This window comes from Zootoca vivipara, chromosome 5, assembly GCF_963506605.1.
Source record: "Zootoca vivipara chromosome 5, rZooViv1.1, whole genome shotgun sequence".
In the NCBI taxonomy this organism is placed as follows: domain Eukaryota; kingdom Metazoa; phylum Chordata; class Lepidosauria; order Squamata; family Lacertidae; genus Zootoca; species Zootoca vivipara.
Genome location: NC_083280.1, coordinates 70989320 through 71016948, shown reverse-complemented (window position 1 = coordinate 71016948; position 27629 = coordinate 70989320). Strand labels below are relative to the sequence as shown.

At 44.4% G+C, this 27629-nt stretch overlaps 2 protein-coding genes across 3 annotated transcripts in view; one reads left to right on the top strand and one right to left on the bottom strand.

Moving 5' to 3' along the window:
- Positions 1-27473, top strand: VSIR (V-set immunoregulatory receptor). The gene is made up of 7 exons (XM_035137594.2): positions 1-243; positions 7631-8050; positions 9856-9912; positions 11307-11414; positions 19741-19768; positions 21355-21542; positions 22755-27473. Exons 1-7 carry the CDS (start codon positions 168-170, stop codon positions 22790-22792), a joined length of 915 nt encoding a protein of 304 aa, XP_034993485.1. The 5' UTR covers positions 1-167; the 3' UTR covers positions 22793-27473.
- The window catches only part of CDH23 (cadherin related 23), a 398194-nt gene that overhangs the window by 45718 nt on the left and 324847 nt on the right, over positions 1-27629 (bottom strand). The window contains exon 1 of one of the 2 annotated variants that reach the window (XM_060274907.1): positions 515-745. The exons of the other annotated variant lie outside the window; for it this stretch is intronic. The gene's annotated coding sequence lies outside the window, so the exon portion shown is untranslated. Of the gene's footprint in view, positions 1-514; positions 746-27629 lie in introns of those variants that run through there. 2 annotated transcript variants of the gene reach the window in all.

Here is a 27629-nt window from a genome sequence, read left to right as displayed (position 1 = left end):
GTTTGCGCATCGGGGCTGCTGAAATTTCCTGTGAGTTTTGCAACTCCCTCTCGGCTCTGCTTCGGGACTGCCCAGCTCCGGGCGCCAGCCGCTGGAGAGAGACCCACCCAGAGGGGAGAGGCGAGCGGAAAGGGATTTATTATTACTGTTATTTCACCTCGAGAGGCATGGACCAGGAGGCAAGGAAGCGGCGAGTCCCGCCGCCGCTGCTCCTGCTGACGCTTGCCTTGGCTCTCCCTCGAGGTAAGGGCAGGCGGGGAGTCTCGGAGTGCGCAACTGGGTCTGCGCCAAGCCCCGCGCATTTGCATTCCCACTGGGTTGACCTGAGGGGCAAGGATTCCCGATGGGGAAGAAGCCTTTGAGCCCCCCCCCCGGTACCCTTCCCTGGGAGGCTACCTGGCTGGGGAGAGGCGCTTTAAAAAGCAGCGAGGAAGGTTGCTGCTAATGTGGGTTGGGCTGGGGGTTGGGTGGCAGGAGGGGTGTGGTGGGAGGAAACCAGATGGAGTTTCGATACCTTGTTGAAGCAACTTTCCTCCCCATTTCTTGCCCCCCTTCCTCGCTGTGCTTCTTCAACCCAGGGCAGGTGAGTGGGTGGGCATCCTTGGCTTTCCCCACTTCTATCCCTCCCCAAAGGCAGGCTGAGTGGGCTAAAAGCAGGGCTGGTTTGCTTCACTCTGAAGTATTTGCAGGATGCAGTTGTTCCCAGGCTGGTGGTGAATGAAGTTTGCCAACAGGTGAGGGATGAGTTCCAAAAAGAGCATCTTGGTGGCCCACAGGGATGCCTGTGCCAATCCGCTTGTATGAGTTGCGAAGCCTTTGGGCACACACACCTGTATCCTCACCTGCTTGGCAAACTTTTTCTGGCTCTAAAACTGCCCAGTAAAAAACAAACAGCTGTGTACATATTTGAGTATGTGGGGTCTGAAGTCCAGAGTTGGCTACAGACCAACTATCAGGCCTTCAACTGGTTTTTTTAAAATATCCTTCAGTTAACTGTTGCAAGGCTGCTATGTCATATGTGATGCCTAAAGGGCTTTTTGCTGAACGCAGAGGAAACAGGATTGTTTTTTCCCCTGGTAACTGGGGCTCAGCTGAGATCACCTGAAAAATATTAAAGTCATTGATGCCTTACAAATCATGCTTTAGGCGAGAGGAACAGCACGGGAACAAGAAGATTATTTCAGTTTACAATTGCTCCTCTCCTTTGCACAAGCTGTCGAAATAATCAGCAAGTGTGCCAGCGTCAAAATTGTTCCTAAACTATTGCAGTTAGCTAGCACAGTCTGACAGACAGCAATGGGCTTGGATCTGTGCAAGGTTACATCTTTGCTAAGCTGTGAATTCACTTGGTGGTGTTGGGCAAATAACTCTTTCAGTTCTGCATATATAAATGTGAATATTAATATTCTGCTTCTCAAGAGTTTTTATGAGGCTGAAGGACTCTGCGTTAAAGGCATCTAACCAAGAGATAACAAATAACATTATATAGCTCTGAATATTTGTTTAAAATACAAACAAAACAGCTGCCCCCCACCACCACCACAAGCACTTATGGGCACATACTTGTATCTGATTGTCAAATTTTCAGAGAGCTTGAGAAAGAGCATGATGTAAGAACATGATGAGAAAACCACTTACAGTGTCAGATCAAGACTTTTCCTGCCTGAGGTGGAGCATCAAATGCTCCCCTCCCCCAGTGCTTAGTACCGGGTACTCAAGACCAGTTGAGTCATTGTGGCATCTGAGGCAGAAAATACCATAAGTACCTTTCCCTCCTTGGCAATAAAAATGCCACAACAGTTCAAGTACAGGGCCAAGTTCAAACTGTTGCTTGTATGCAAAGCCATTAATATCTAGGGACTGGTTTACCTGTGGGGTTGGATGCCTCGCTCCATATGAGCCCACTTGAATGTTTTGAATGGGCAACTGTTCCAGGTGACACATAATACTATTTACACTTTGGAACTCTCTGCCTATTGACCTCATCCAGGTGCCTCCTTTTTGGCACCTGCCTGAAACATTTTTGTTTAGGCAAGCCTATCCAGTGAGGTAGAAGCTACATGTCCTTTGAAACTTTTAAAGCTAATTTGAACCATCCTCTCTTGAAAGCTTTTTAATACCTGTTTTTAACTGGTTGTTTGTTTGTTTTTTTAAAACCCACTGGGAATTTAAATGTTTTGTTTTATACTTTTGTAAAAGCTTAGAGGTTATTTTGTGTTGTGCTGTGGGGTATTGTCTTTTTTTGCAATCAAGTAGTATAGAAATTTTGTTAAAATAACGAAACAACTTAACAACTTGCTGCGCTTTCATGATACCCAGAATCAGCTACCTGGTGGTAGGGCCAGCCCAGGCTTCCTACGGTCTTAAGTTAGTAGCAGGAGTGGCTGGCACTATGGGGTGGAGCCATGGAACCCCGCTTCCTGATGCCAGCTTCAATGATGTGTACCAGGATGGTGATGAGGCAGGGTGGTAACGAAGTTGGGGCTGCATGGGTGCATCAGCAGAAAGGATGGATTAGCATCCCTGGAGCAGTTGCACAGGCAGACCCAATATTTATTTATTTATGAGCATTTCTATGTCACTTGATATTTCAAATATCTCTAAGCTTTGTCACGACCCCTGTCCCCACACTGTCCTGGTGAGTGGTTGCTGTGAGTAGCTGGATGCATTCTAGAGCTTTGCCAAAGGGAAACAAACAAACAGAAATTAAAACACTCAGGCAGCAGCGCTGCAGCCCTCCTAACTGCCTTTGTGCTTACATTAACCTCTATCCCCCCTCCACCCACATTTGTATTTGCTCTCCGGTTTTTATGGATTTCCCCTGTAAAATATGTATTTGGAACTGTTGTGGGTCCATTCATTTCTACCTTGTCTCCTGCTGCTTGCGGACTTCCCAGAGGCAAGGACTGTGAGGGGGTCCTCTTATACTCACATGCAAGCTCATCCCTCCTGTTGTTGGTTGTTATCTGTCTGTCTCAAGAAGCAATGGAGGAGTGCGCCTTTGGGGGCGAAGTAAAACCGTCAAGAGTTACAGTGTCTGCTGTTGCTGTAGAGGCAGATACGGGAGAGACATGTTTTGTTGCAGCTGGGGCAGATGAAGGCATCTGGTTGAGCTGCTGCAGATACATCATGGCTTTTCCTTCTCTCTGCGCTCCTTGCAGTTGTCATTCCTTTGCGGGCCACTGCTATGCATGCACGGCCTGAATGACTGCCTCCAGGCACTGTGGTTGCCTGCAAGGGATTCCCACACAGCGGAGTTGATGTTGCCAGCCTTCACGTCTTGCGTGCTGACATCTTTGTAACACAGAGGTGGTCTGTCAACAGGCCTAGTACCTGAAGCCAGCACCCATAGAGCATGGCCTTGGAGAGCCTGCCATCTTCTATTCTGTGGACATGGTCAAGCCAGCATAGATGTTGCTGAGACAGAGGAGTGTGGACATGCTATGAATGTGAGCTTGGGAAAGTGCATCTTTGCTTGAGACTCTGTCCTGCCATGTGATGCCCAAAATCTTCCTGACGCAGTGCATGTGGAAGGCATTGAGGCGTCACTCCTGGTGGTTGTAAGTTACCCATGACTTACTCCCATAAAACAGCATGCTCAACACGCAAGCCTGGTAGACCTTCATCTTGGTACTGGTTGTTAGCATCACATTCTCCCACACCCTTTTAGACAGGTGAGCCATTGCTGTAGCTGCCTTGTCAATACACTTAGTACATACAGCATGTACTAAGTACTTCCTTTGTCACTTGGCAGCATTGTTGAGCCACTCATGAAATAAGCTCCCTTATCTATAAAGTTGGAGAAGCTCTATTTGCAGTTACAGTACCTGCAAATCCCAGATGTGAAAATCTGTGGAAGGCATTCTGAATCTTAGAATCCCGTTAAACTGATTTTGTATTCAGTTTGGTGCCTTTTCTATTTCCATACAAGAAAGACTTCTTCATTAGAAATGACACGCCTTGCATCCTGACACTTGAAAGTGCTGGCTGAAATACAGGGAGGACGCCCTTCTTGTGCGACTTCCTTATTACGGTCCATGGAGAGGGGAAAAAGCCCCTTCACTGAGGGCATGTTTATGCTGTGTAGCATAAGGAACTACTTCATTAAGAGCTGTGCAACGGGTTCCGCAATTATTCCCTCTCCCTAGAGTGTGTGCAAACAATAGCTCTGGACAGGGAGCTGGAGCTCTCTAAGAGATATCAGAAAATTCCAACAGAGAATTATCAGCATCTTCCTGGAACATGGAGAGGAAGCTGCAGCAGTCATTCTAGTATATACTAATGGCAAAGTCATTTTCCAAGTGCTGAACTTGAAGCACATCCACACCCAAGAGAACGATATTGGCATGTCTGGGGGAGTTTCAAGGTTTGCAGAAATATAACATATATTTAAGGGGAACGACTTAGGTGGGCAAAAAGCTACCAAGAACAGTTCAGCGAAGACCGTGTATGCTCAGTGGCATAGAATGCTGACTGACTATAGGTGGTGGAAGAGGAACAAGAATATCCTTTAAAAGAGCAGGTGTTTTCTTGTTTATGAGACAGGTGCCGTAGGAAGATGAACCATTTTGCAAAAAAGTGGACTTATGCTAAACTACACACAATGTTTTCCCCAATTCCTCCCCCCTCCCCGAATTTTAAACTATGTCTTCTGTGTCATCTAAGTGAAAACTGGTGCCACTAGTTTACTGACATCTGTTACAGGGGAAGTAATAATTGTGTTATCAACTTATATGCCCGGGTTTCTTCCCCCACCCCCTCTTCTGTCACCCTGAGCCGAGACCCCACTACCATATCATGCACTGCCACACAATGTTGCTGTATTTAGACAACAGCAAAAAAAAATGTTAAGTGTTCGTTGTAAGATATTTGGTTGATCGTCACACAGGCATTTTGACATTTGCCTTGCTCACTGCCATTTAAATATTCTGACATTTAGGTTTAATTAAGCCTAAGCCAAGGAAGTAAAATCATACTGTCTCCCAAAGATTCGTGGAATATTAGCACCACCTGTGTTGCATTATTAGGCGAATTTAAATGCAATTAACTCAGAGGTGGTTGGAAGGAGGCATGGTTTCACCCAAGACCTTTGTACCCTCATTTATGGTTAATTGTTCAATGATTTAATCATCAAGTTCACACACTCTCTTTTTAAAGGCAGCGTATTCATTACTATTCCATTGCTTGCTGTCCATGCCAGTGGGTGGAGTTTGACAGAAAACATCACGAGAGTGGGTTGCCCACCCTCTCTCCTCAATCACTCCCTGCTCCCCAAGTTAGCCTATAAGATTAAACTGCAGTTTCATCTTCTTCTTTTTAAGTGGATCTGTAATAGTGAGAACAAAGTTTAGAGCTTTCTGCAAATTAAGGAAATTCATCCGTCCTGGCCAGGGTCTTCCCCCCCCTTCATCTGGAGCTCACAGGGGCTCAGCTACGGCACCTCTCAGGTGGGCACCATTGCCATTTGAAGAGAACAAGGGAGAGGTTCGTGGTGAGCTCTGGCACCTGTAAATTTCAATATAAAGCACCCAGGGATCCAATCACATTGCTGAAGGGGGAGCGGAATCTAGTAAGTCTTGAGCCTCTTTTTGCTGTGCTCCCCCAAATTTCTCCAATAGTCTCCTACACTGTTGGGGAGATTTGAAGGAAGTAGACAAAAACCCAGCACAAGGTGAGAAGGGGGCTGCAAGAAGAGGTTTGCCTCTTCATGCCATTCCCCCCTCCCCAACCCTCTTCAATGACTTAGTGCTGCATGGCTTCCTCCTGCTGCAGGAAGCGCTTGGTGAACTGCAGAATTACTCTGCCACTGGGAGAGGCAAGATATGAAACTTAAACAACAACCTGCACACACCTTAAAGCTCTAGCCATAAAAACCCCAAACAGGATGTTGCTGCAGTTAATGAAAACATATTTTGTTAATACTCTTCAGATTTAAAAAGCTAAAAATTACTTAATCACACAGAATAACAACAAAACAAAGCAGTTTGTTTGTTTTTTTAAAATGTTGGTGGTTACAAAAGGGATGGAACACATTAAATCAGGGGGCAGGGAAGCTTTATCAGAGCCAGCAACCACAACCGCGCCTTTTGCGGGCTACATTCTCTTGGTGGGCAAGGCGAGAGGTAAAAGTAGGTAGAACAATGTTTGTTGCACTAGTCTCTTGAGACACACGGATCCCAAAAACAGCAACAACAAACACCTGTTATTCTCTTCTCCATCCAAGCAAACTAGAGACATTATCAAAGTTGAGATTCCAGCCAGGCAAAAACACTTGAGGAAGGTGCCAAATAGGGATGGCTATGGGTGTGGTCTGGGGAAAATGGGTATGTTTGAGAGGGTATCAGACAGACAGGCCTGGAGGGTCAGATCCGCTCACCCCTGTGTTAAATAGCCTTGCTGTATGCATGCTTCATTGAACTACCGGTACTTCTAAGGCAAATTGCACCAATATACCACTTTGGGGTGACAGATGTATCCAAATATTGCAGCTGACCTGAATGCAGCTTTTATTCTGGCTGTCCCAAGTACAGAACTGAGCCATCGCTGTTTGTCCGCCCACCGCATCTCAGATGGCAAAAATATGAGTCAACAGGCAATCCTAAATCTGCATACACTTAAATGAATTAACATGGAAATATGCAGCTGTTTTTTTTATCCCTGCAGGAACTGACAACCCTTCTAAACAATCCAAATCAATTCCACATTAAGAACCGCAGTTTATCAAGGTTCTGTGAACTACTCAATAGCAAACGTTTCTCTGCGGTGATCCCTCCAGATGATTTTTTAAAAAAATTTAAGAAGTCTGAGCCTTAACTGTTTCTAAAACTCATTTAAATGAATTTTTTAGCAAATTTGGCCTTGAGGGGTGAGGTGAGGCCAAGAACTACAGCTGTTCCTTTTTTTTAAAAGGGAAAGTGGCTCTATTTAGGAACATGGGTGAAGGTAGACACAAATATCAGCAAGCATGTCTTAAGACACTCACACAGCAGCGGACCTTCATGCTCCATCACCAGGGGCGGAGAGCAGGCGCGCTGCCCCCAGTGACGTGGCGCACGTTCTGGGAGCGGGGCACGCTGTGCGCAGTGACGTGGCGTGCGTTTTGTGGCGGGGGGCACTGCACGTAGGGGCGGGGTGCGTTTGGGCAGCGGCGATGGCGTCGCTCGGGGCACACTGACCCCACCGCCCCTATCTTCCTATGCCCCTGCACTCATACTCTGAATGTCCTCAAGTAGAAATGGTCCAGTCTCTACAAAACACTCTGGCTCACAGCTTCTCCTCCTCCTCTTCTTGGTTCATGTTTAATTGATTCCAGTGAAATGTAACAGTTAACTTTACAGCAGTTTGTGGCATCAGAAATATATCAGGTTATAGGCTCCTGTTGGTGCTGTTGCACATAAAGGTGACCACCAATAAAAATATTCTGTGATCATTTATTTATTTTTACTTTAATAAAGGTACAGTTTCATTTGCACCAGAAGCCCCTGCTTCGTTTACCAGAATGGTATTCAGTGCAACTTTGTGAGCCACATTTTACTCTCTTGTGTAATGGAAACAATAATGCCTCTCTGTACTTGACGTACTAAGTTGAATCTCTCGCATGCTTCTCTAACATTCTGCTTTCTCCCTGCAGCACAGTCAACAACCTTTAAAATCACCACTCCTTATGCGCTCTATATCTGCCCTGAGGGTCAGAAGGTCACCTTGACTTGCAAGCTCAGTGGGTCTCTTGCATCACAACATGACTCCATTTACAAATTTTGGTACTTCAGCAACCAGGGAGACCAGAGCTGCTCCCAGAAAAAACATGTCCGCAATGTCTCAGCAAAGGAGCTGCATCATGAATCAGAGAAGCACAATGGGCAGCGTGTGAGCCACCATGGTTTGGAATTCTCCTCGGATCACCACGGGACGTTTTATGTCACCATGACAAACCTTACTCTCAAGGACAGTGGGAACTACTGCTGCTACGTGGTAGAGGCTGAAAAGGAGCACAACAAAGCACATGCCAAGCAACAGGCTCATGGTTTCATGGAACTTCGGATACAAAAAGGCAGGTGAACTTTGTACACAAAGCAGATATAGCTAAAGCCATATTTTCTCCTGTTCATACTCTCCTAGAATCACACATACAAACCTATTGGCATGGATGGTCCTACACTAAGGGTGGTGGTATTCAACCAAGAGAAAGTCCCTTAATGGACTTAACTGACATAAGAAACTGCATTATGCTGAGTCACATCACTGGCCCATCTAGTTCACTATTGTCTACACCGAATGGCAGCAGCTCTCCAGGGAGCCCTAACCTGGAGATGCTGGAGATTTGAACCTGGGACCTTTTGCAAGCAAAGAAGATACTCTTATCACGGAGCTACATCCCTTCCCTCAAGCCTAAAGTGCTTAGTTATGTTCAATACAGTGGTACCTCAGGTTACAGACGCTTCAGGTTACAGACTCCACTAACCCAGAAATAGTACCTCGGATTAAGAACTTTACCTCAGGATGAGAACAGAAATGGCGCGGCGGCAGCGGGAGGCCCCATTAGCTAAAGTGGCACCTCAGGTTAAGAACAGTTTCAGGTTAAGAACGGACCTCCAGAATGAATTAAGTTCTTAACCCGAGGTACCACTGTAATTTCAATTTTGAAAGCTTAGTTGAATGCCATCCTAACAATCAAAAACTGTAGACTACCATTGCGGGGGGTAATCAAAAGAGAAAGCTTAAAACTGAGCCAAACTAGGAACACTATACACACACACACACACACACACACACACACAAACACACTGATAGTGATGAAAATTTCATTATCTGATGGTTTTTCAGATGTTGCTCCATAGATAGGCTTGTCCATTCAGAGTGAGTGCAATGTTGATCCAAGAAACATTGACCACACTGCCTTAACTGGCCTAGTGATGTTATCACACAACTAACTGATTACCTACATAGTGCGACATCATCATAACCCATGATTCCTGATAGGCTAAAAAGATCATGCTCAGGAAGATGAAAAAGTCACCCTAGTAGCAGCATGCTTAAAAACAGAGCACGAAGTGAATTTTAAAAGCCCCCCCTATTTTTAAGAATTGGGTTGCAACCTTATGCATGCTTTGAAGTTATAATAAGAGAATCATATACAGTTAAACTTGGTTTACGCCTACCTCAACGAGCAACTGCTTCGGCGAGCGACTGCCGCAGACCCGGAAGTTTTTACATCTGGGTTCCGCGGCGCCGGATGCGCAGATGCGATCTGAGCAGCACGCAGAAGTGCTCTATCGGTGCTTCATGCATGCGCAGAAGCATGCCTTCGGCAAGCAACTGCCTCTGCGGAATGGATTGTGGTCGCAAACCAAGGTACCACTGTATAATCATTTTAAACCAATAAAAAATTAGGAAGCGTCCCAAGACTTTGGGATTTGTCCGTCGTGTAGCGACTGGCTATTCAGACATAATGCTAACTCACAGTTCAATGTTACAAGAATGAGCCTAGCCTCCCCTAGACTCATGCTCTCTTCTCTTTCCTCTCCTCCACCATAGCTGTGAGGGGAATATTAAAAGCTTTTTTTTATATTTTGCTTTAGATTAATCAGTTTAGCAAAGCATGTCATCGGAACCCCAAACTGTATCTTAACTACTGTTAGTGAAAACAAGCCAGTTTCATAAACTCTGATTGGACGTTTATCGGAAGGGAAAACTTCCTAACTCCTCCTCGTGGCCACATGGGGGAGGAGGTGAAAGTGAACCAGGGCGCTATGTTCATTCACACCCAAACCAGCACATTATGTTCGTCCCTTTTTCTAAAGACTGCATGAGAACTGACTTTCCAAGAAACTAACAACTATTTCTTTTATTTTACAGCAAATGCTACTTTCCCAAACTGCACGCTTCATTCTGCTGCCAGCATAGAGACTGAAAGTAAGGCTACCTTTGCAACAAGACAAATCGTTTTCTTTAAATGAGAGCAGATTACATATTCTGTTTCTGTTTATTTATTTGGTGGGTTTTTATTTATTTATATTTATTTATTATCTCATTACCTGTCTCCTTACAGGCTCAACTTGACCATCTTTCCTAATCCCCCATATTAGCCATTATCTCCTCCATTCTTTATAGGCCTCATCTGATTTATTGCTTCCATGCATGTGAAGTAGCTTCCTGTGCACTATTAATCCGGTGGTTTCCTGCTTATCTTAAGATTCATATCTTTAGCAACACCACAAACCTTCACTAACTTTTCCCTAACTCTCCCCAACCCTGCCTAGTTTATTTGCCTGCCCCAACCCAACCCAACCCAATAAACCCAAGTTTATTTGCCTGCCCCAACTCAACTGCCTAGTTTATTTGCCTGCCCCAACCCAACATTTCCTTGCCCCGTACGGATTTATTGTAGACTGCAAGCCCTCGGAGGCAGTGCCTAAGGCATTATTGGTATCTTATATATGTTAAATATTTGTTCTCTCACTTCAAAATGCAGCACAGGGGCTTGGTGGGAGACTTCATCTCCATGTCAGGAGTAACCACACCTCTATAAGATTTCAGTCTGGCAGAAAGCAGTGCAACTATATGAAGAACCCAGTAGGCAATAATATAATTGTCCTAGGTTTATATACAACTGCATTTGTTATCTTTCTCAAATGCTTGAGACATTTCTTTTCAACTGAATAATGATTAAAGGTAAAGGGACCCCTGACCATTAGGTCCAGTCAAGACAGACTCGGGTTGCGGCGCTCGTGTTATTGGCCGAGGGAGCCAGCGTACAGCTTCCAGGTCATGTGGCCAGCATGACAAAGCTGCTTCTGGCAAACCAGAGCAGCACACAGAAACACCGTATACCTTCCCACTGGAGCAGTACCTATTTATCTATTTGCACTTTAACGTGCTTTCAAACTGCTAGGTGGGCAGGAGCTGGGACCAAACAGCAGGAGCTCACCCCGTCACAGGGATTCGAACCACCGACCTTCTGATCGGCAATCCCCAGGCTCTGTGGTTTAACCCACAGCGCCACCCGCGCCCCATGATTACAGCCTTGTAATGATTACAGCCTTGTAAAATTGTTAAGGGACATTCAACTAAATTTTGATGGAGCACCACATTTCTGAAATAATGAAAATCTACTTTGTTACACAGGAATATTATTATTTGGGGCAAAGGCACCAAAACTTTTACTATAAAGGAATTGTTTTTCTATTCAGGGCATTTTGGCCTCATATCTAAACCACCAAATTCACACCCAATAGCCTCCAGCAATGAGAATAATCTTTCTGCTTGCTTGATGATGTGACTCTCCCTGTTTCCTTGCTCTTTTTCAGATGTCACAGCAGCTGCACTTGCAACAGGGGCCTGCATTGTGGGCATTCTGTGCCTTCCCCTAATTCTGCTCCTCATTTACAAGCAGAGAAAAGCAATTGCTAACAGGCGTAAGTATCAAAACGTTTCCCTCCCCTTCCTCACCCCATCCCGTCTTGATTTATTTCTCCTTAACAGACTTAGTATTCGGGGCAAACAGACACATATACGTATCTGGTTCTCCTCCTCTGTGTCCTTTCAAGAGCACGGGCGCTAGTATGAAAATATTTGTGCTATTGCATTTGCATTAATGATACCAAGCCATTTATAGTGAAAGCAGAATTGCTTCTGGGAGGCTATGTGTGTGTCTTTTGAAGTACTATGCCAGGCATCCCCAAACATCGGCTCTCTAGATGTTTTGGACTACAATTCCCATCTTCCCTGACCACTGGTCCTGTTAGCTAGGGATCATGGGAATTGTAGGCCAAAACATCTGGAGGGCCACAGTTTGGGGATGGCTGTACTATGCATTGGTGATAAATTTCATGGCAATGGCAGTAGTCCTTTCGTTAGCTCTTCCCTCTCACAGGACCTGTTTTGCTTCACAGTAGGCAGAAGGGGAAGGCAGCTGAGGGGCTTGCATCCCATTTGCTGCTGGAGAGCTGCTTAAAATGTATCCATGAGCTCTGGATTTGAACTTGGAAATCCTAAGCGGAAGTGAAGTTGTGTGACGTGGCACAGCACTGATTGCTTTGAATACAAAAATGTTTCCATAAGCCATTACTGGCCTTTTTCCTGACTTTCACCACTTCCTATTGCCCACGAGAAGCAATGAGCAGAAAGCTGCTACGTATATTTTATTTTACAACATTTATATATCGCCCGACTGCGGTAAAACTTCAAAGTGGTTTGCAAAAAGAATAAAGCCATAAAATTGTCCGTAAAAGCGGTTAATCGAGTATTTAAAACATTCAGAAATAATTAAAACCCGCAATAAACTTAAGACCAGATTAAGACACACTTCGCATGTCTGGATAGGCTTGTCTGAATGAAAATGTTTTTAGCAGGCTCTGAAAAGAGGACAGCAAAGGCACCTGCCTAGGGTTGCCACATTTCAAAAAGCGAAAATCTAGACACAAATGTTGCTTTTTTAAAAAGCAAAATCACACACACACACACACACACACACAAATTGATGCTTTCGAGCTTTTTTTTTGGGGGGGGGGAAATCAGCAAGAAAGCTCTGCCAGACATTTCCCAGACATTTCCCCGATTTTCACCCAGACATTGCTTCCGACTGCAGAATTCCGGGCATGTCCAGGAAATTCTGGACGTATGGCAACCCTACACCTGACCTGCCTGACGACAATAGGCAGGGAGTTCCAAAGTGTGGGTGCCGCCGCACTAAAAGATTGATTTCTTACAGGTGTGGAACAAGCATTATGTGGCATCTGTAACTGTGCCAGCACCACAGATTGAAGCAGGTACAATGATCTTGCAAGGCAACTGGTCCCAAGCTAGTAAAGGCTTTGTATGTCAATATAAACTAGGCCATGAACTCAGCCCGGTAGCAGATTGGCAGCCAGTCCAAAGCTCCGAGAAGAGCTCTTATATGCTGATAGGTTCTTACTCCTGCCACAGCATTCAGCAGTAATTACAGCCTCTGAGTCAAGCGTAAGGGAAGCCACCCTCCCCCAATATCTTACAGTGTTTCCGTTGCTGAATTAGTTTAAATAAAACAAATATTTGTGTGACGTCTATTCTGCCCCCAATTCTGCATATTAGGAGTCATTCTGATCAAAAGCCAACATTCCACCCCTCTATTTAGCAGCCTGTCAGCTGCTTTCATGTTCCAGGCATTGTAGCCTCTCCACCCTCCTCGGACTCCTGTTTATACACATTTCTCGGAAAATGGATGGCTGAGAGGAATGGGTGGAACGAAAGGGCAGGGTTGGTTAACAAAGCATCGGCTTGTTAAATTGTACTGGGGTGTGGCATAGTGCTGTCGCTACTTACGGTAGAAATTGCATCGTTTTTGTAATACTGCATTCATATTGGGCCAGGATGCTGCTGCATGTTCTCTTCTTTCTGAGTTGCATGGAGCAACTGTGCCTGCAGACAGGCAACTAGAGAATTGGGGGTGACTCCTTCCTTAGCACTGTTCTATGCCAAAGGGCGGTCTCACTACAAAAGAAAAATGAACCTCTCTTCCTTTTCGTAATGCCAGTTGCTTTTTGTTACTTACATAAACTAATGATGCAATAAAATTAACTAGCACGCACCAAACATTTGTTTCACTCCCTAAATGAATTTTTTTTAAAGTGCAAAATTATAACAGGATGAGCCTTCACCTTTCTTAAGTGTAAATAGATGCACACTCATATACTGACAAATAACAATTCATGATCACTGCAGAATTTGGCTCGTCTGAATTCTTCAAAAGTTCAGGGCATTTTTACATATAAGGCTTAGAGAGACTTGTAACTTAAATCTGTCTAAAGGACCCCTGACCATTAGGTCCAGTCATGACTGACTCTGGGGTTGCGGCGCTCATCTCGTGTTATTGGCCGAGGGAGCCGGCATACAGCTTCCAGATCATGTGGCCAGCATGACAAAGCCGCTTCTGGCGAACCAGAGCAGCACACGGAAACGCTGTTTACCTTCCCTACGGAGCGGTACCTATTTATCTACTTGCACTTTGATGTGCTTTCGAACTGCTAGGTTGGCAGGAGCTGGGACTGAGCAACGGGGATTCGAACCGCCGACCTTCTGATCGGCAAGCCCTAGGCTCTGTGGTTTAACCCACAGTGCCACGCGCAAATCCCCATTGGGATTGATTGCTTTGCCTTGCTTTCAGAACATTCACATTGGAATGCACAGCTAGCAGGGCTAATACTTGGAAATACATTACCTTGAGGTGTGAAAAAGACGTGTGTTTTTTAAACTGTGTAACAACCTTCTTCCATTTCATATAAATATTACAGTTTCATTCAGTATGAACAGTGTGGTTAAATTTCAGCAGCTGCTTCATTCCTTCTACAGCTTAACTGTAAGAAGTAGAGGAATGAAAGCATTAAAATCTGGAGCTAATTAGACTAACTAATGTAGAGTTCATTGGATTGTTTTGTTAAAAAAATTCCCTCATCTTTTCAAACCTCATTTTAAGTTTAGCCAGTGAATTTTTTGGGGGGGGGGTATGCAGGGGTACGCATAACCCTAAACATTTTGTGAATCTTTGTACTTTTGTCCATTTACTGTATTTATTTCCCCCAATTTGAACTATAAAAGGGTTATTCAAAATGAGAGTACCCCTAAACACTTTTTTAAAGGAAAAAAGTACTGGATATATCCCCCCCCCAGCTCCATTTTAATACTTCCCTAGCTGTTTTCATTGTGCAAAGTTCCAGCAAATGTTTTTTGGATGTAAGAATTCAAACACAGTGGATTGCCTCACATTCTGAGGTTCAGAACTCTTACATTGCAGAAGTTGCGAAGTACATCAGAACACACTGGTTGCCTTCCAACAGATACTGTACTTTTGGGGGGATGGGAGGAAGAGAAATGGGGAACTTCTTCAATTCCACTAAATTACCACAACACACTTGTAGCAGGCAAAACATACACAATGACACTCCTTCTGTATTGCTTGGAGGGAGATGCCCACCCTAAGAGTTCTCCAACTCCTGCTACTGCCTAGGAGCCAGAGGTTTCAGAGAGAGCTAGCCCTGGCTAGTCTAAGAGACCTTCTATTCCACTTTCATTCTGATCCTTCTCTGCCTTGGCTAGAATGAAGCAGATTTCAATCAAATGCCCATTGTTAAGTTAAGAGCTATATTCAGGAACCAAAGAAGAAAGGTGATTTTCCTGAATAGTTTAGGTCCGTCTTGTGCAGATTGACTAAGCAGTCTCTAGAGGACTGTCTTGCAGGCTCTGCCCAATCTAGCTGCTGTGTGATGACTGACTCAGCTCAATGGCCTGGTCTCCCCCTGTCTCCTTAATAATCTTGCTTCACAGCCTTGCTTCAATCTACCACACTGATGGGCATCACATAGGCATAGTTGAAGGCAATCAACTAACGGATTCCTCCACCCTCAGAAAGGAAAGGAAAAGAAAATAAGACGGTCCAATCTGATCTTTCTTAAGCTTATCTGGCACAGTGGTGCAGGGATCCCTTGGGCGCCACCCACCCCCACGTTTTCCCCCGGGCGGGCAGCAGCTCCAGGGTGGCTCCTCTGGGGATGGAGACTCCATTTTCCAGAGATGTTGAGAGGTGGCTCAGCCCCCCGCGGCGCGCCTCTCCCTCGGGCCCCTCTGTGGCCCACTGCGGCCTGCAGGAGCTCCCGGGCTTGGTCAACGGCGCAGCCGGTGGCCACCACAAACTGGCCGATCAGCAGCTGCTGCTTCAGCTCCTCCGAGGCGCCCCCCATGCCGCCGCCATGCCGTCCCTTCTGCTACTCGCCTGCCGTGGGCAGGACCGGTGATGCTGACGCCGGACTCGTGCTCCACCGGGCTGGGCCAGGTGTGGCGGGCTGCCAGAGGGGGCGGCCTGACGGGTGGAGACACTGGCAGCTGTGCTCCGCCCCCGCCTCCTTGGCCGAAGTGGCTGTGCAGTGCTGCAGTCCAGGGAGCCCTGGCTGCTGTGCCGACGGGAGGCTTACGGCCAGCTTCCCCGCAACGCGCCCGCAGCCTGAGAAGAGGCGGGCGAGGGCAGTGCTGCCGGCGGGGCTTGAGGGTGGCTCCTCTGGCAGGGAGGAGGCTCCGGGCATGGCACGGCATGGCGAAGGCACCCTCCAGAACTTCGTACCGTGGTACCTTGCAGCAGTAGTCTCTATGGCTAAGACGCCCCTGGGGCTTGGTTTCTGGGAATCTAGTTACTATAAGAAGCAAATAAGGAGGAAGTTACTCTTGCAAAAAACAGGTGCTTTTAGACTCAGCAAAGGACTAGTGTTTCAGTTGCTGTACAAAAAATGTGTAGAAGAATGAAGAAAATGCTAGCAGGAAATACAAAAAAGTGCAAACAGAGGGAGTAGGAGAGAAGCAAATTTTGTGAGCAACATACGCAAGTTGGATATGATCCCGTTTAATTACGCTGAATAATTTCTAGTCTCAAAATAAATTGCAAAAAGACCCCAATTTTTAAAATGTAATTTTTTAAAAATTCTTTTTAAATGTAATTTTTTAAAAATTGTGAATACTAATTTTCTCTGAAAGAGTAAATTGTTTAATATTAAATAATATGAATATAAACCCATCAGTCCTACAGTTAAATCTAAACCAATACAGTGGCTTCAAGTTAAAGAAGGCTTTTAGATATAATTGAAGAACGAATATGGCAATTTCCCTCATACGAATATGTGTACTCCACCTACTAAACATGAAAATCTTCTCATGAAAATAAATCTTTCCAGTTTGCTCAGCAACTTAACAAATATTGCTTCACCCTATTGGTCATTTTAGTTGTTTGTGACTTTGTTTTTGTGAGGGTGAGTGCACCCGGGCCAAAGCAGACTGAATCAGAAAAAGAGCATTACGCTCGAAAGAGAGACAACGATGACCAGTGCACAGGTTATTCGATTCTCATACTTAATTTCACAAACTGCAATGGCTTCTGGTCCTAAGAGTCTCAGGAATCAACCACCTGCTGTCACAATAATGTCGAGTGAACCATTTTTGCAGGGGGTGGTTTGAAATCAAACCACATAGGCAAAGGCACATAATCTGTAAGCCTCAATGATCAGCTGCCCAGGGACTGCAAACACCTTTTCGACACAGCTGCAGCTTTACCTGCCCCCACACCTGTAGGGCAGGTGGGCATGGCTTGGGCAAACAGGCAGACCTGGTGGGCCTATTAAGGACTGTGGGGTGGGTGTTCCCAACCTCAGGTTAAGGAAACGCATGAGGGAATGCCAGTGGAAAGCTCCATTTAAATTGTGTTTTGAGAGCCAGCATGGTGTAGTGGTTAAGAGCGGTAGACTCGTAATCTGGGGAACTGGGTTCGTGTGTCCGCTCCTCCACATGCAGCTGCTGGGTGACCTGGGCCTAGTCACACTTCTCTGAAGTCTCTCAGCCCCACTCACCTCACAGAGTGTCCCACAAGCCCCTTTTGCCAATGCGTCTCAATCTGCCCACTGTAGCAAAGCAGGATGTTAGTTTCTTTAGTCCAACTGCAGGCAGAGATGGAAAGGGGGCAAAGTGGCTCTAGGTGCATTGTCCTGCTTGCTGTTTTATAGCTTTAAAGGGAAAGCCTGTCTCCGAGTTGATACGGGACAACCCTGTCTAATACACAGAGTCTAAGGCAGGCATCCCCAAACTGCGGCCCTCCAGATGTTTTGGCCTACAACTCCCATGATCCCTAGCTAACAGGACCAGTGGTCAGGGAAGATGGGAATTGTAGTCCAAAACATCTGGAGGGCTGAAGTTTGGGGGTGCCTGGTCTAAGGTATGCTCTGGATTTCCTGTGCTACCAGCAGTTAGCAGAATGCTAACATGGTCAGAATATACATGCACACTTACTTGGAAGTAAGCTGTATTGAACTCACCTGCGTAAAACAGGCATAGGACTGGTCACGCTTTTAAATTAGAAAAGTTGGTAACACTTTAGACAATTAGAAAAGTAAAGCAAGCTAGTTCCTTTTTAAACATTTAGTATATATACTGAATATTTTTGCAGTATGAGTAATAACATTACCACACTTCTCGGTTATTTATTTTAAAGCCTTCATTGGTGCTGTTTCAGGAAAAAGGTATTCAGAATCAAACTCCCCGTGAAGTCATGTGCCTTTTATTAGAGTCAGGAATTGCAACACATTCCTGATGATTAGCTCTAATACGTATTTCCCCCCCCAAATCCCTCTGCTTAGTGAAGGCAAGTTACCAACTATTTTTGCCAATGCATATGTAACACTGTTGTGTTAATATTTTTCTTGACTCCCCCCCCCCACCATTGCATGTTTGTTATTCCCTGTTGAAAGTATTTGCTAGGCAAATGCAAATCAGAAAACAAATTACCCCATCGCCATCAGTGGCAGACTTTGGCCTCTCAAATTTCAGTGGTGCTCTGTGTGATGCTACAATTTGATGCCTTCCCCCCATTTCTCACTCAGTTTACATCAGTATTGTAGTGCCCCTGTGACATTGGCAGTGGCATAGTGTGGTTTTTTTGTGCCCGGGGCAGGGGAAGTGTTGTGTGCCCCACTGGTGGACTGGACAGCTGGGGTGGAGGCATGCGTCCCAGCCCTGAAGGCCTGGCAAGGGGGTGCGGCTTGCCTCTCCACAGCTCTGGAAGGGAGCAGGAGCTTAGCCACAAGGCCTCAGTGATGGGGGCACTTGGCTGTGCCCTTAGAATTTTGCGCCCAGGGCCACTGCCCCTCTGCTTCTCCTATGCTATGCCACTGGGTCCTGGCGCCCAGTACTGCTACACCAGCCACACTACCTTAAAACCACCTCTGTCCCTGTTTATACACGGTCTACTTCTTTGCCCACTGGAATGCATAATGCTTACTCGTAACATCACAAAGCACTGTTTCTCGCAGCAAACAAGCTTGTTTTAATTCTGTGCTTATTTGAACAACATCTAAAAACACACCCACCCTCAGCTGATGGCCTATTAAACAAAGAATCCACCATTCCAGATGTTCATATGCTATAAATATTTCCCTTCTGGGGGAAAAATGTGGTTGAAATAAAATTATGATAATATGCATAAATATATGTTCCTGCACAAACACGCAGATAGATAGATAGATAGATAGATAGATAGATAGATAGATAGATAGATAGATATACCGTATATATAACCCTTGAGGTTTTCAGTTACTAAATATGAGAGCTTCAACACTTGAAACTGAAAATCCAGGAACAATTCATGAATCAGACTTGAATGGTAACTGTAAAGTTTCTCTTTTATGTAGCAGCTCAAATAAAGGTGCACAGGAGGAACTGTAGGACCAAGATCCCTGTATTATACGCAGTAAATTTTGTTAGGATTTAACTTCTGCTTATTCATATAAATGTTTTCACTAGAAGGAAAGAGAATGAAATAACGGACAGAATACCATTCCTGGCCACTGCTAAACTGCTTATATCTGGTATCTGCGTGCCATGTGGATTAATAGTTTCCACTTCCCCAGTCCAAATCACCAAGCCAATAAGCTTCACGACGAAAGAGAAAGGAATTTGTTGCTTAGGAAAAGCAAAGCAAACAGTCACTAAAGAGGAATTGGAAATGCACATGCACCATGGCCTCCTTATATGCACCATGACCTCCTCATCTGTAGGATAGATCTCTTGAATAGAAAAGACCATACACTCAGCTCAAGGGGGATGGACAAAATTACCTTTGGGTTTCTTCTACTGGTATACCTGAAATTCTATCACCTGAATTTTCCCCCAATGTGAAATACTGTAGGACTGCCTAGGGAAATGTCACAGTAACAACACAGCATTCCTTTTTTGCAGGTGCTCACGAACTTGTCAGAATGGAGAGGTGAGAAATTCTGTTTTACTGTATTGCTATATTTTTACTTCGGAATTTGGCTTAGGGCACACAATAAAATCAAGAGAGGTTGAAGCATCAAGAAGTTGCGGTTTAGCAGCAGATGGGATAAAGCAATTAATGAAACCACAGCAACGCAGCAGCCTAACTTTGTGTCTTAGCAAGAAGCCTTGCTAGAAAAGGAATTCGACAGAGAAGACAGCCACTGAGGAAAAGGCTCTCCTCCTAGTAGGTGCCAAACACACCTCCTCAATGTTGGTATCTGAAGTAGAGTTTCTTAAGTTGCTATAAGATGCCAGTGTAGTGGAGGTGAAGGGATGTCACATGGATAGAATAGTTCCTTGAGATACCCTGAGCTAGGACATTTAGGACTTTAAAAGTTAAGGCAGTCAGATCAGTAATCTCAGGGCAGTCTCAAGCAGATCTGCTGCCCTGGCGCTGAGGGGCGGAGATTGCTCTGGCGCCCCCGCCCTCGCAGGGTGCAGCATGGTTTCCCGCGCCACCGGGGATCTACCTAGAGCCGGCCCTGAGTAATCTTGGAATTAGCGTTATATAGATTCCATGTTATATTTGCAGCAGGTGGCTGGAAACCTGTGGGCCTCAACTTCACCTACCGTTCAACCATACCCTACTATTAGTTGAAAGAAGCCCTAAAGCTCTATCCAATGATCTTCACAGCCAGTGTTAGGAAAGAGGGGACATGGTCAAACAAAACTTTGCCCAGACCTTCCTTGTAGCGTCTTTCCTACAGGCAGAATGCCAGTAAGGGGTTTTCAATAGGCTGGCACCAGCCATTCAGTAAAGGGGGAAAGATTTTGGCCCTTCATCCATATACTCTGTCCCAAGCTCGCACACTGCTAAACTTAGTTGCACATTATGGATTTATGTACATACCTGCTCTTGGTCTGATCCAGGCTTTCTGAACCTCATACTCTAAGCCAAATAACACAACATTCCCGGTACAAGATAAAACTTTTACGTACTTGATTTTTTTGTTCTGAAAGAGAGTTAACTGGTAATAATCCCACCTAGCCAGAGGATGATCTAACATGGTGATAGATCTAGCTTTACCCACCAACGGGTTCTTCTGTTGCTTACATTAATTAAAATATGACCCCTCCGTAGTTCTAAAATGGACTGTCTGACAGCATTAAATGCGTTACAGGTGCTGCTCTGCAGGTTTTGCTTGAATCAAAACTACCTAGATAAACAAGACCCTGAAAGATGGAAATTAATTTTGGTGTCACTACTGACATGACAAATAGTTAGTTTGCCTTCAAGAAATGAATATTTTTATAGTGCTGGAAACTTGGCTTTTTAAAAGGAATATTTTGAGCAAAAAAAATAGACTCTCTAATTGGTTTGTGGCTGACTCAGATCTTAGTAAGCACTGAAATAGTCATTCAGGCACTACTAAACACATCTTAATACACACCAGTACTTCTCTCCTCGATATAATAAAGACACAAATAGCAGCAATATAAATAGAATTCGTTTTCCATCGAAGTAAGAGGAGAATGAGAATGAGACTTGATTCTGGTCTGGTTGGTGTCTTGAACCTGTGCTTTTCCTTTCAGCAACACCCATGGCATCGAGAATCCTGTCTTTGATGACATTCCTACCATTAATCTGGAGCCCAAAGCCAGGCCGCAATTAAGCTACATGGCTAGCCGCCAGCAATCAGAGTCAGGTCGACATCTTCTCTCGGAACCGAATACTCCACTCTCCCCTCCAGTCCCGGGGGACTGTTTCTTCCCAACACTGGGTAATTATTCATTTCTCTCTCCCTCCCTCTCTCGTCAGTTCCTTGTTGTCAGTTCCTTGTTTAGTCGTTCAGTCGTGTCCGACTCTTCATGACCGCATGGACCAGAGCACACCAGGCACTCCTGTCTTTCACTGCCTCCCACAGTTTGGTCAGACTCATGTTCGTAGCTTCGAGAACACTGTCCAACCATCTCGTCCTCTGTCGTCCCCTTCTCCTTGTGCCCTCAATCTTTCCCAACATCAGGATCAGAAGGTCGGTGGTTCGAATCCATGTGACGGGGTGAGCTCCCGTTGCTTGGTCCCAGCTCCTGCCAACCTAGCAGTTCGAAAGCACATCAAAATGCAAGTAGATAAATAGGAACCGCTATAGCGGGAAGGTAAACGGTGTTTCCATGTGCTGCTCCGGTTTGCCAGAAGCGGCTTTGTCATGCTGGCCACATGACCTGGAAGCTATACGCCGGCTCCCTCGGCCAATAATGCGAGATGAGCGCGCAACCCCAGAGTCGGTCACGACTGGACCTAATGGTCAGGGGTCCCTTTACCTCTCTCTCTCTCTCTCTCTCTCTCTCTCTCTCTCTCTCTCTCTCTCTCTCTATATATATATATATATATGCACGCCAAATGCTGGTGGAATAATTTCCTTTTCAGAAGTTGCCCACGGCCATACATTTGACTACACGTCCAAGATCAAGGGGATGGGGAGTGCTGTTTGCTGCAACGCTCCACGTTCTCAAACACCTTGAGATCAGATAAGGGAGGAAATCATGAGATGAACAGCACCCTTTGGCTCCTAGGAGTTTCTCTTATCAGTTTTGTTTCACTTATGGAAAGCCAGCAGCTGGAACTCTGGTCAGAATCCAGACTCAATCCCCCTAGTGTTGGGAGGGAGGACTCTGGAGAACTTGAGACGTTTCCTAACCTCTTGGTTGGGGTGGTACTGTGGCTTCTACAGTATATACAAATGCTGCCTGCTATGGCTCCAGAAAAAGGCTTTTATATGCTATGAATGCTAGCATAGAGGGATGCAACCTGAATTCTCATTCACTGCATTCTCATTTTTTCTTTGCTTTTGGGAGGGAGGTGAGAAGAAACCAGCTCAGAAATCTTTACAAGGGGCAGCAGACATATAACTACATATAAATAAGTCTGCAGGCATGAATATACAGGGGGGAAGGGAAAAAAAGTGAACTAATCATCACTGTTTCTTTTTCAGAGCCTGTTCCTGACTCACCAAACACGACAAATGCATAATAAAGTTTTCCAGGAAGAATGTATTTCATGGAATCTTTGGCCTCAATTTGGACAAGGGTTTGCCTGCTGCATTAAACAAACAAACAAGAAGGGGCAGGGATAGGAAGGGGGGAAAGCTTTTTGAAGACTGTTTCTAAGGGGAAGAAAAATGGTGGTCTCTGAGGCACTTGGTGCTTTCACTTACTACTCTGTTCCTTAAATACAGTATATCAGGGCAGAAAATAAGTTCTGGAAGAGGCTGAGGTACTGAAACCTTCTAGGATTCTGATGGCTTTTTCTTTTCACAACGCTGATGATTTTACGAACAATTGCTGTGTATTTTTAAAAAGGTGTATGGTTTTTAATACACCAGGACCACGTACAAGACTGGAGAAGAGATCAAGAAGATTTCTTAATTCTAACAGGAACAGGCGGTGGGGAAGAATTATGAGTGTTACCACCATTTGCCTTAAAAACTGAACAGAGATTTTAACAATTTTCTCTATGGAAATATGGACTAGATTAAAAAAAACTTCAAAACTTTCTGTCAGAAAAAAACATCTTAGGTGTTCTAGGTCTTTCTTTATATAAATTGTATTGTGTATATATATAATTTTAAAAGCGGTGCTTTGGCACAGATTTTGCTTGTATCCTGAGTTAAAAAAAAAAAATACACATGAAAATCTCACAGTACCTGGCTGCAGTCTCAACGAATTTTTCTTTCCTAAAACATCATAATTATTTTTTTAGCAAATTTGGCTCTGAACCTGCTCTCCGAATTCTATGAATCAATCTTTTGATTTTCTTTTCACTGCTTGCTGCATGGTACATGCACAACTATCAACTAATCCGGGTGGTGTAGCAAATAGTCAGCGAAGCATAAGCATGTCAAACTATGAAAAATTAGATCTAATGTCAAATCTAGTCTGCTGCTGTCACAAAACAATTGAGACCTATTTTATAAATTTGCCCGGGATGTGGATTTTGCAACACACTTAGGACCTGACAGTTGTGACTTTTAAAAACAGATCTGAAAATTAATGTTTCGGTCTAATCCAATTTCTATCAAAACTGCAGTGGTTATTTCTCAGAGACATGAGATATTCCAAATGCCTTAGCTCAGAAGCATGTTTTAACCAGCTCCCGTTAATCTGGTTTCATAGTCTATTTAGCACATCCATTGCAAACAGTGGAAACTGCAAGGCAAGGCAAGGTATGGCATGGCATCTCAGGCTCTTTGACTGATCATACCATATTCATTAGCGGATTAAGCCCTTCCAAGGCATGTGGGTTTGCAGAGAGTAACTAATGCTTCTATTTCCAAGAGAGACCTCACATCAAAAAATAATAATATACAAAATATGTAGGTTGTGATTATTTTTAATACATTTATAGGAATAAAAACCCAGTAATTTCTAAATGATGCTAAGAGATACATGCATGAGACTCTTAATCTCAGGGTTGTGGGTTCGAGTCTCATGTTGGGCAAAAACCCCCCTCAGGGGGTTGGGCTAGATTGACCCTCATGCTCCCTTCCAACTCCACAATTCTATGATTCCTGCCCCAGCAATCTTTACTTCTTCCTGCGTTCAGTATTTAAGTTATTCTGGAAAGTTTGAAGTTCGTACAGATTAAGAAGAAGAAAGTTAAGGCGTCTTAAGAAGAAAGATATTTGCTGCTTGCCGTAGATGAGAGAACACAAGGAGTTTGACTGTACAGATCCTCCAACATTTAAAATACATATGAATTAAGAACAGAGAGTGAAGAAAAGAGAAAGCAGACGTATTAATGACATGAGTAAATTTACTCTTTTAAATTTATTTTGCTTGCTCCTGCTAGTAGGAAGCGGTGTGTGTGTGTGTGTGTAAAGGTAACTGTTTGTGTAAAGGTAGGTCTGGGAACGGCTTATCCTACGTGAACATACCAGCTGCTCTGATAGTACTTCTGAATGTTTTTTATATATATATATATTAAATGTTTTGTTGAGAAAATAAAAGGTTTATTGCAGCTACATTTATCTTTTGCCATGGGAAAAAAAAGGATGCGGGCAAGTAATATATTCATCAAGAACTCCAACAGAATCCATAGACCAGACTTCCAACACTCACCGCTGATCACATGAAACTGCCTTATACTGAACCAGACCACTGGTCCGTCATTACTTATTCTGACTGGCAAATCGGTCTCAAGGAGGGCTTTCCTCATTACCTGCCACCTGACCCTTTTATCTGGCTGATGATGGGGTCCCTCTGCATGCTTCTCCAATGCACTGCAACGACCCCTCCCACTCACTGATATTTAGGTTTCTAATAAAGTTATGATGTTTCCATAAAATATAATGAAGTTAGAGTGGATTGGAATTGAGTAATTCATAGAATCCCAGACCCGGAAGGATCCCCAGGGGTCAATCAGATGACCTCCCAACCTCTGCTTAAAAACCTCAAAGGAAAGAGAGTCCTTGTTTTTGGGGAATAACAACTGTATGAGTGTAAGATAGCGTAGACCACAGTATCAAGATGCAGCCCATCCCAGTAATGTCCCAAATGAAACTTTCACTAGTTCTTTCTCAAGACAGGAGTATACACTTTTAAGAATGAGAAATGACTCATATTTGCAGTGATTGTTAAATATTCAATTGGCATGGTAACAAACAGCATCGGAGTAGGCTGCGGAGATTGGGACTATACTTCCGGAATAGTGGCGAGATGATATGAAGGCTTAGCAGAGAAAATTCCTCATGGGAGATGGACAGAAAGCTGTGGAAGTGATGGTACACTAAAGATGCTTTGACAGAATCTGTAAAAAGTCATGCCACTGCTAAGCATCCTAGGGTTTAGAATTAGTGTAGCATAATGCACTCCACCATGCAACTAGTACTGCTGACTAAGGCCATTTCCTCTTCTTAGTCCAAGAAGGTTCTGGGAAGAAGTTAGCATATCTTAATGTTCAGCAGCTGTTCACTACTACAACTTCGCTCAGCAATAAATAAACCACTAGAAAAGAAGGGGGGAAATGTGCAAAAAGTTGCCATGCTTCCTTTATTTTGTTTCCTCTTTTAATGCTTTAAAATTTGTGGCTTCTCTGTTCTCAGCACCACTGTAAGTCATAGCACACTATCTTAACAGAACTTATGGGCAGAGAGGATATGCAGCAAGCAGGAGCTCAAGATTAATTGATATTGGCTCAAATGATATCAATCATTTGAATCATTTGGTTCCCAGAATCATTAGGTTGTATCCAAATGGCTGTTGCATGTTGTGGTGCTGGAGATCATATGCAGGAGGAAAAGGGCTTGCGAAAGTAGTATATGGTTTTGCTGCAAGACACAGCTTTTTAATGGTACACTACATTTCTAAGCATATTTTCTAGGCTGAACATAGTAAAATTTACTGTCAGTTAAACATGCTATGGACTGTGTTTCCAAACTGTTTAGACTAGTGGCGTTCTCAGTCTCTTTTTGGATCCAGGATACTGATTACGTAATCTCAAAACTCCTCATCCTAAAAAACAACAACCCTGTGTGGATGCACAACAGAAGTTACTCACAACCTCTGTTTTAGTTTGAAAGAGATACACGTGAAAAGAAGATGTCTATTATGTAAAAGTGGCTAAGAGATGGCCAAAAATGGGAAGTATTCAAAAGGAGAAGCTTTGCATTTACATTTTCCAAACTTGTTTGTTCCTGTTATTCTATGAGCATGAAAACACGTAGGCTACTTCCCTGTTGTTATTACACAAAGCATAAAATAATTTAGAGACCATAAACACAGGAACAACATTAATAATAGTTAGAACTAGAACATGGTATCAAATATGTGCAAATATACTGCAAGGGAAGCAGATGTTTACTTCACTGACTTGCATTTCTCCAGTTATATCATCCAGTGGAAATCAGCACAGAAAAACAACGAACCCCAAAACAATTGCGAAATGCACAATAAGCCAAGTACATGTGTGAATGGTGAACTGTACATCTTGCATTTCTGGTGTGGAGGAAAAATAGCTGTTGGATAGGGCAGCCTCCCAGCTTGCATTTCAATACATGAGAAACCAGACAGACAAGAGACAGATTATGAGTTTCAGGAGCAGCCTAAAACTGAATAAACACTCATTCTAGTATGGAACAGGGCAGCTATCTCAGGTCAACCTGAGAGAAGTTATTAGTCACCAGGTAAATCAACAGCCAGAAATTCTCCTAGCACAAATATCTGCAACCAATCATTGAACTGGAGTAGAACCAGAAAGTTGGCACTTAAAATCAAAAAGGTGGCAGAGCACCTTTTAAACTGATCCCCCCTCTCTCGTAATACTAGAGTCCTGGGTCATCCACTGAATGCTGGGAGATTCAGGACAGACAAAAGGAAGTGCAGCTTAACAAAGAGCCTAGGTTAAACGATGGAAATGGCTCTCACAAGTTGTAGCAATGGCCACCAACTTGGGACAGCTTTAAAAGGGTATTAGCCAAATCCATGGAAAATAAAAGTTGTCAATGACTACTAGCCACAATGGTGGGCACATCCTGCCACTGCCATCTGCAGGTGCGCCTTGCCGCTGTTGCAGGTGCACCACGCTTCTGCCACAACCCCACCCTTGCCTCCTCCACTGTCACGCCCCACCACTGTTGGGCCCCACTGCTGATGCAGGTGCACCCATGGAAGAAGTGGCAGCAGGGTACGCCCATGGAGGTAGAGATGATGGATTTTGCCGCAAGAGGCAAAACTTCCCAGGCTAGCCCCGAGAGGATAGTGCTGTAACACTGTAGGTCCCATCTATGGGCTTCCTATAGGCATCTGGATGGTCACGGTGAGAAGAGGATGCTGGGTTAGATGGGTCTCTGGTTGGTGCTTTGTAGGTAGGA

Bases quoted from the DNA above. Each gene is read 5' to 3' on its own strand.
- VSIR (XM_035137594.2), top strand. From the start codon at position 168: ATGGACCAGGAGGCAAGGAAGCGGCGAGTCCCGCCGCCGCTGCTCCTG. The intron at 11,415-19,740 runs GTAAGTATCAAA...CCTTTTTTGCAG, and splicing joins AAAAGCAATTGCTAACAGGC to GTGCTCACGAACTTGTCAGA. The intron at 19,769-21,354 runs GTGAGAAATTCT...TTTTCCTTTCAG, and splicing joins GAACTTGTCAGAATGGAGAG to CAACACCCATGGCATCGAGA.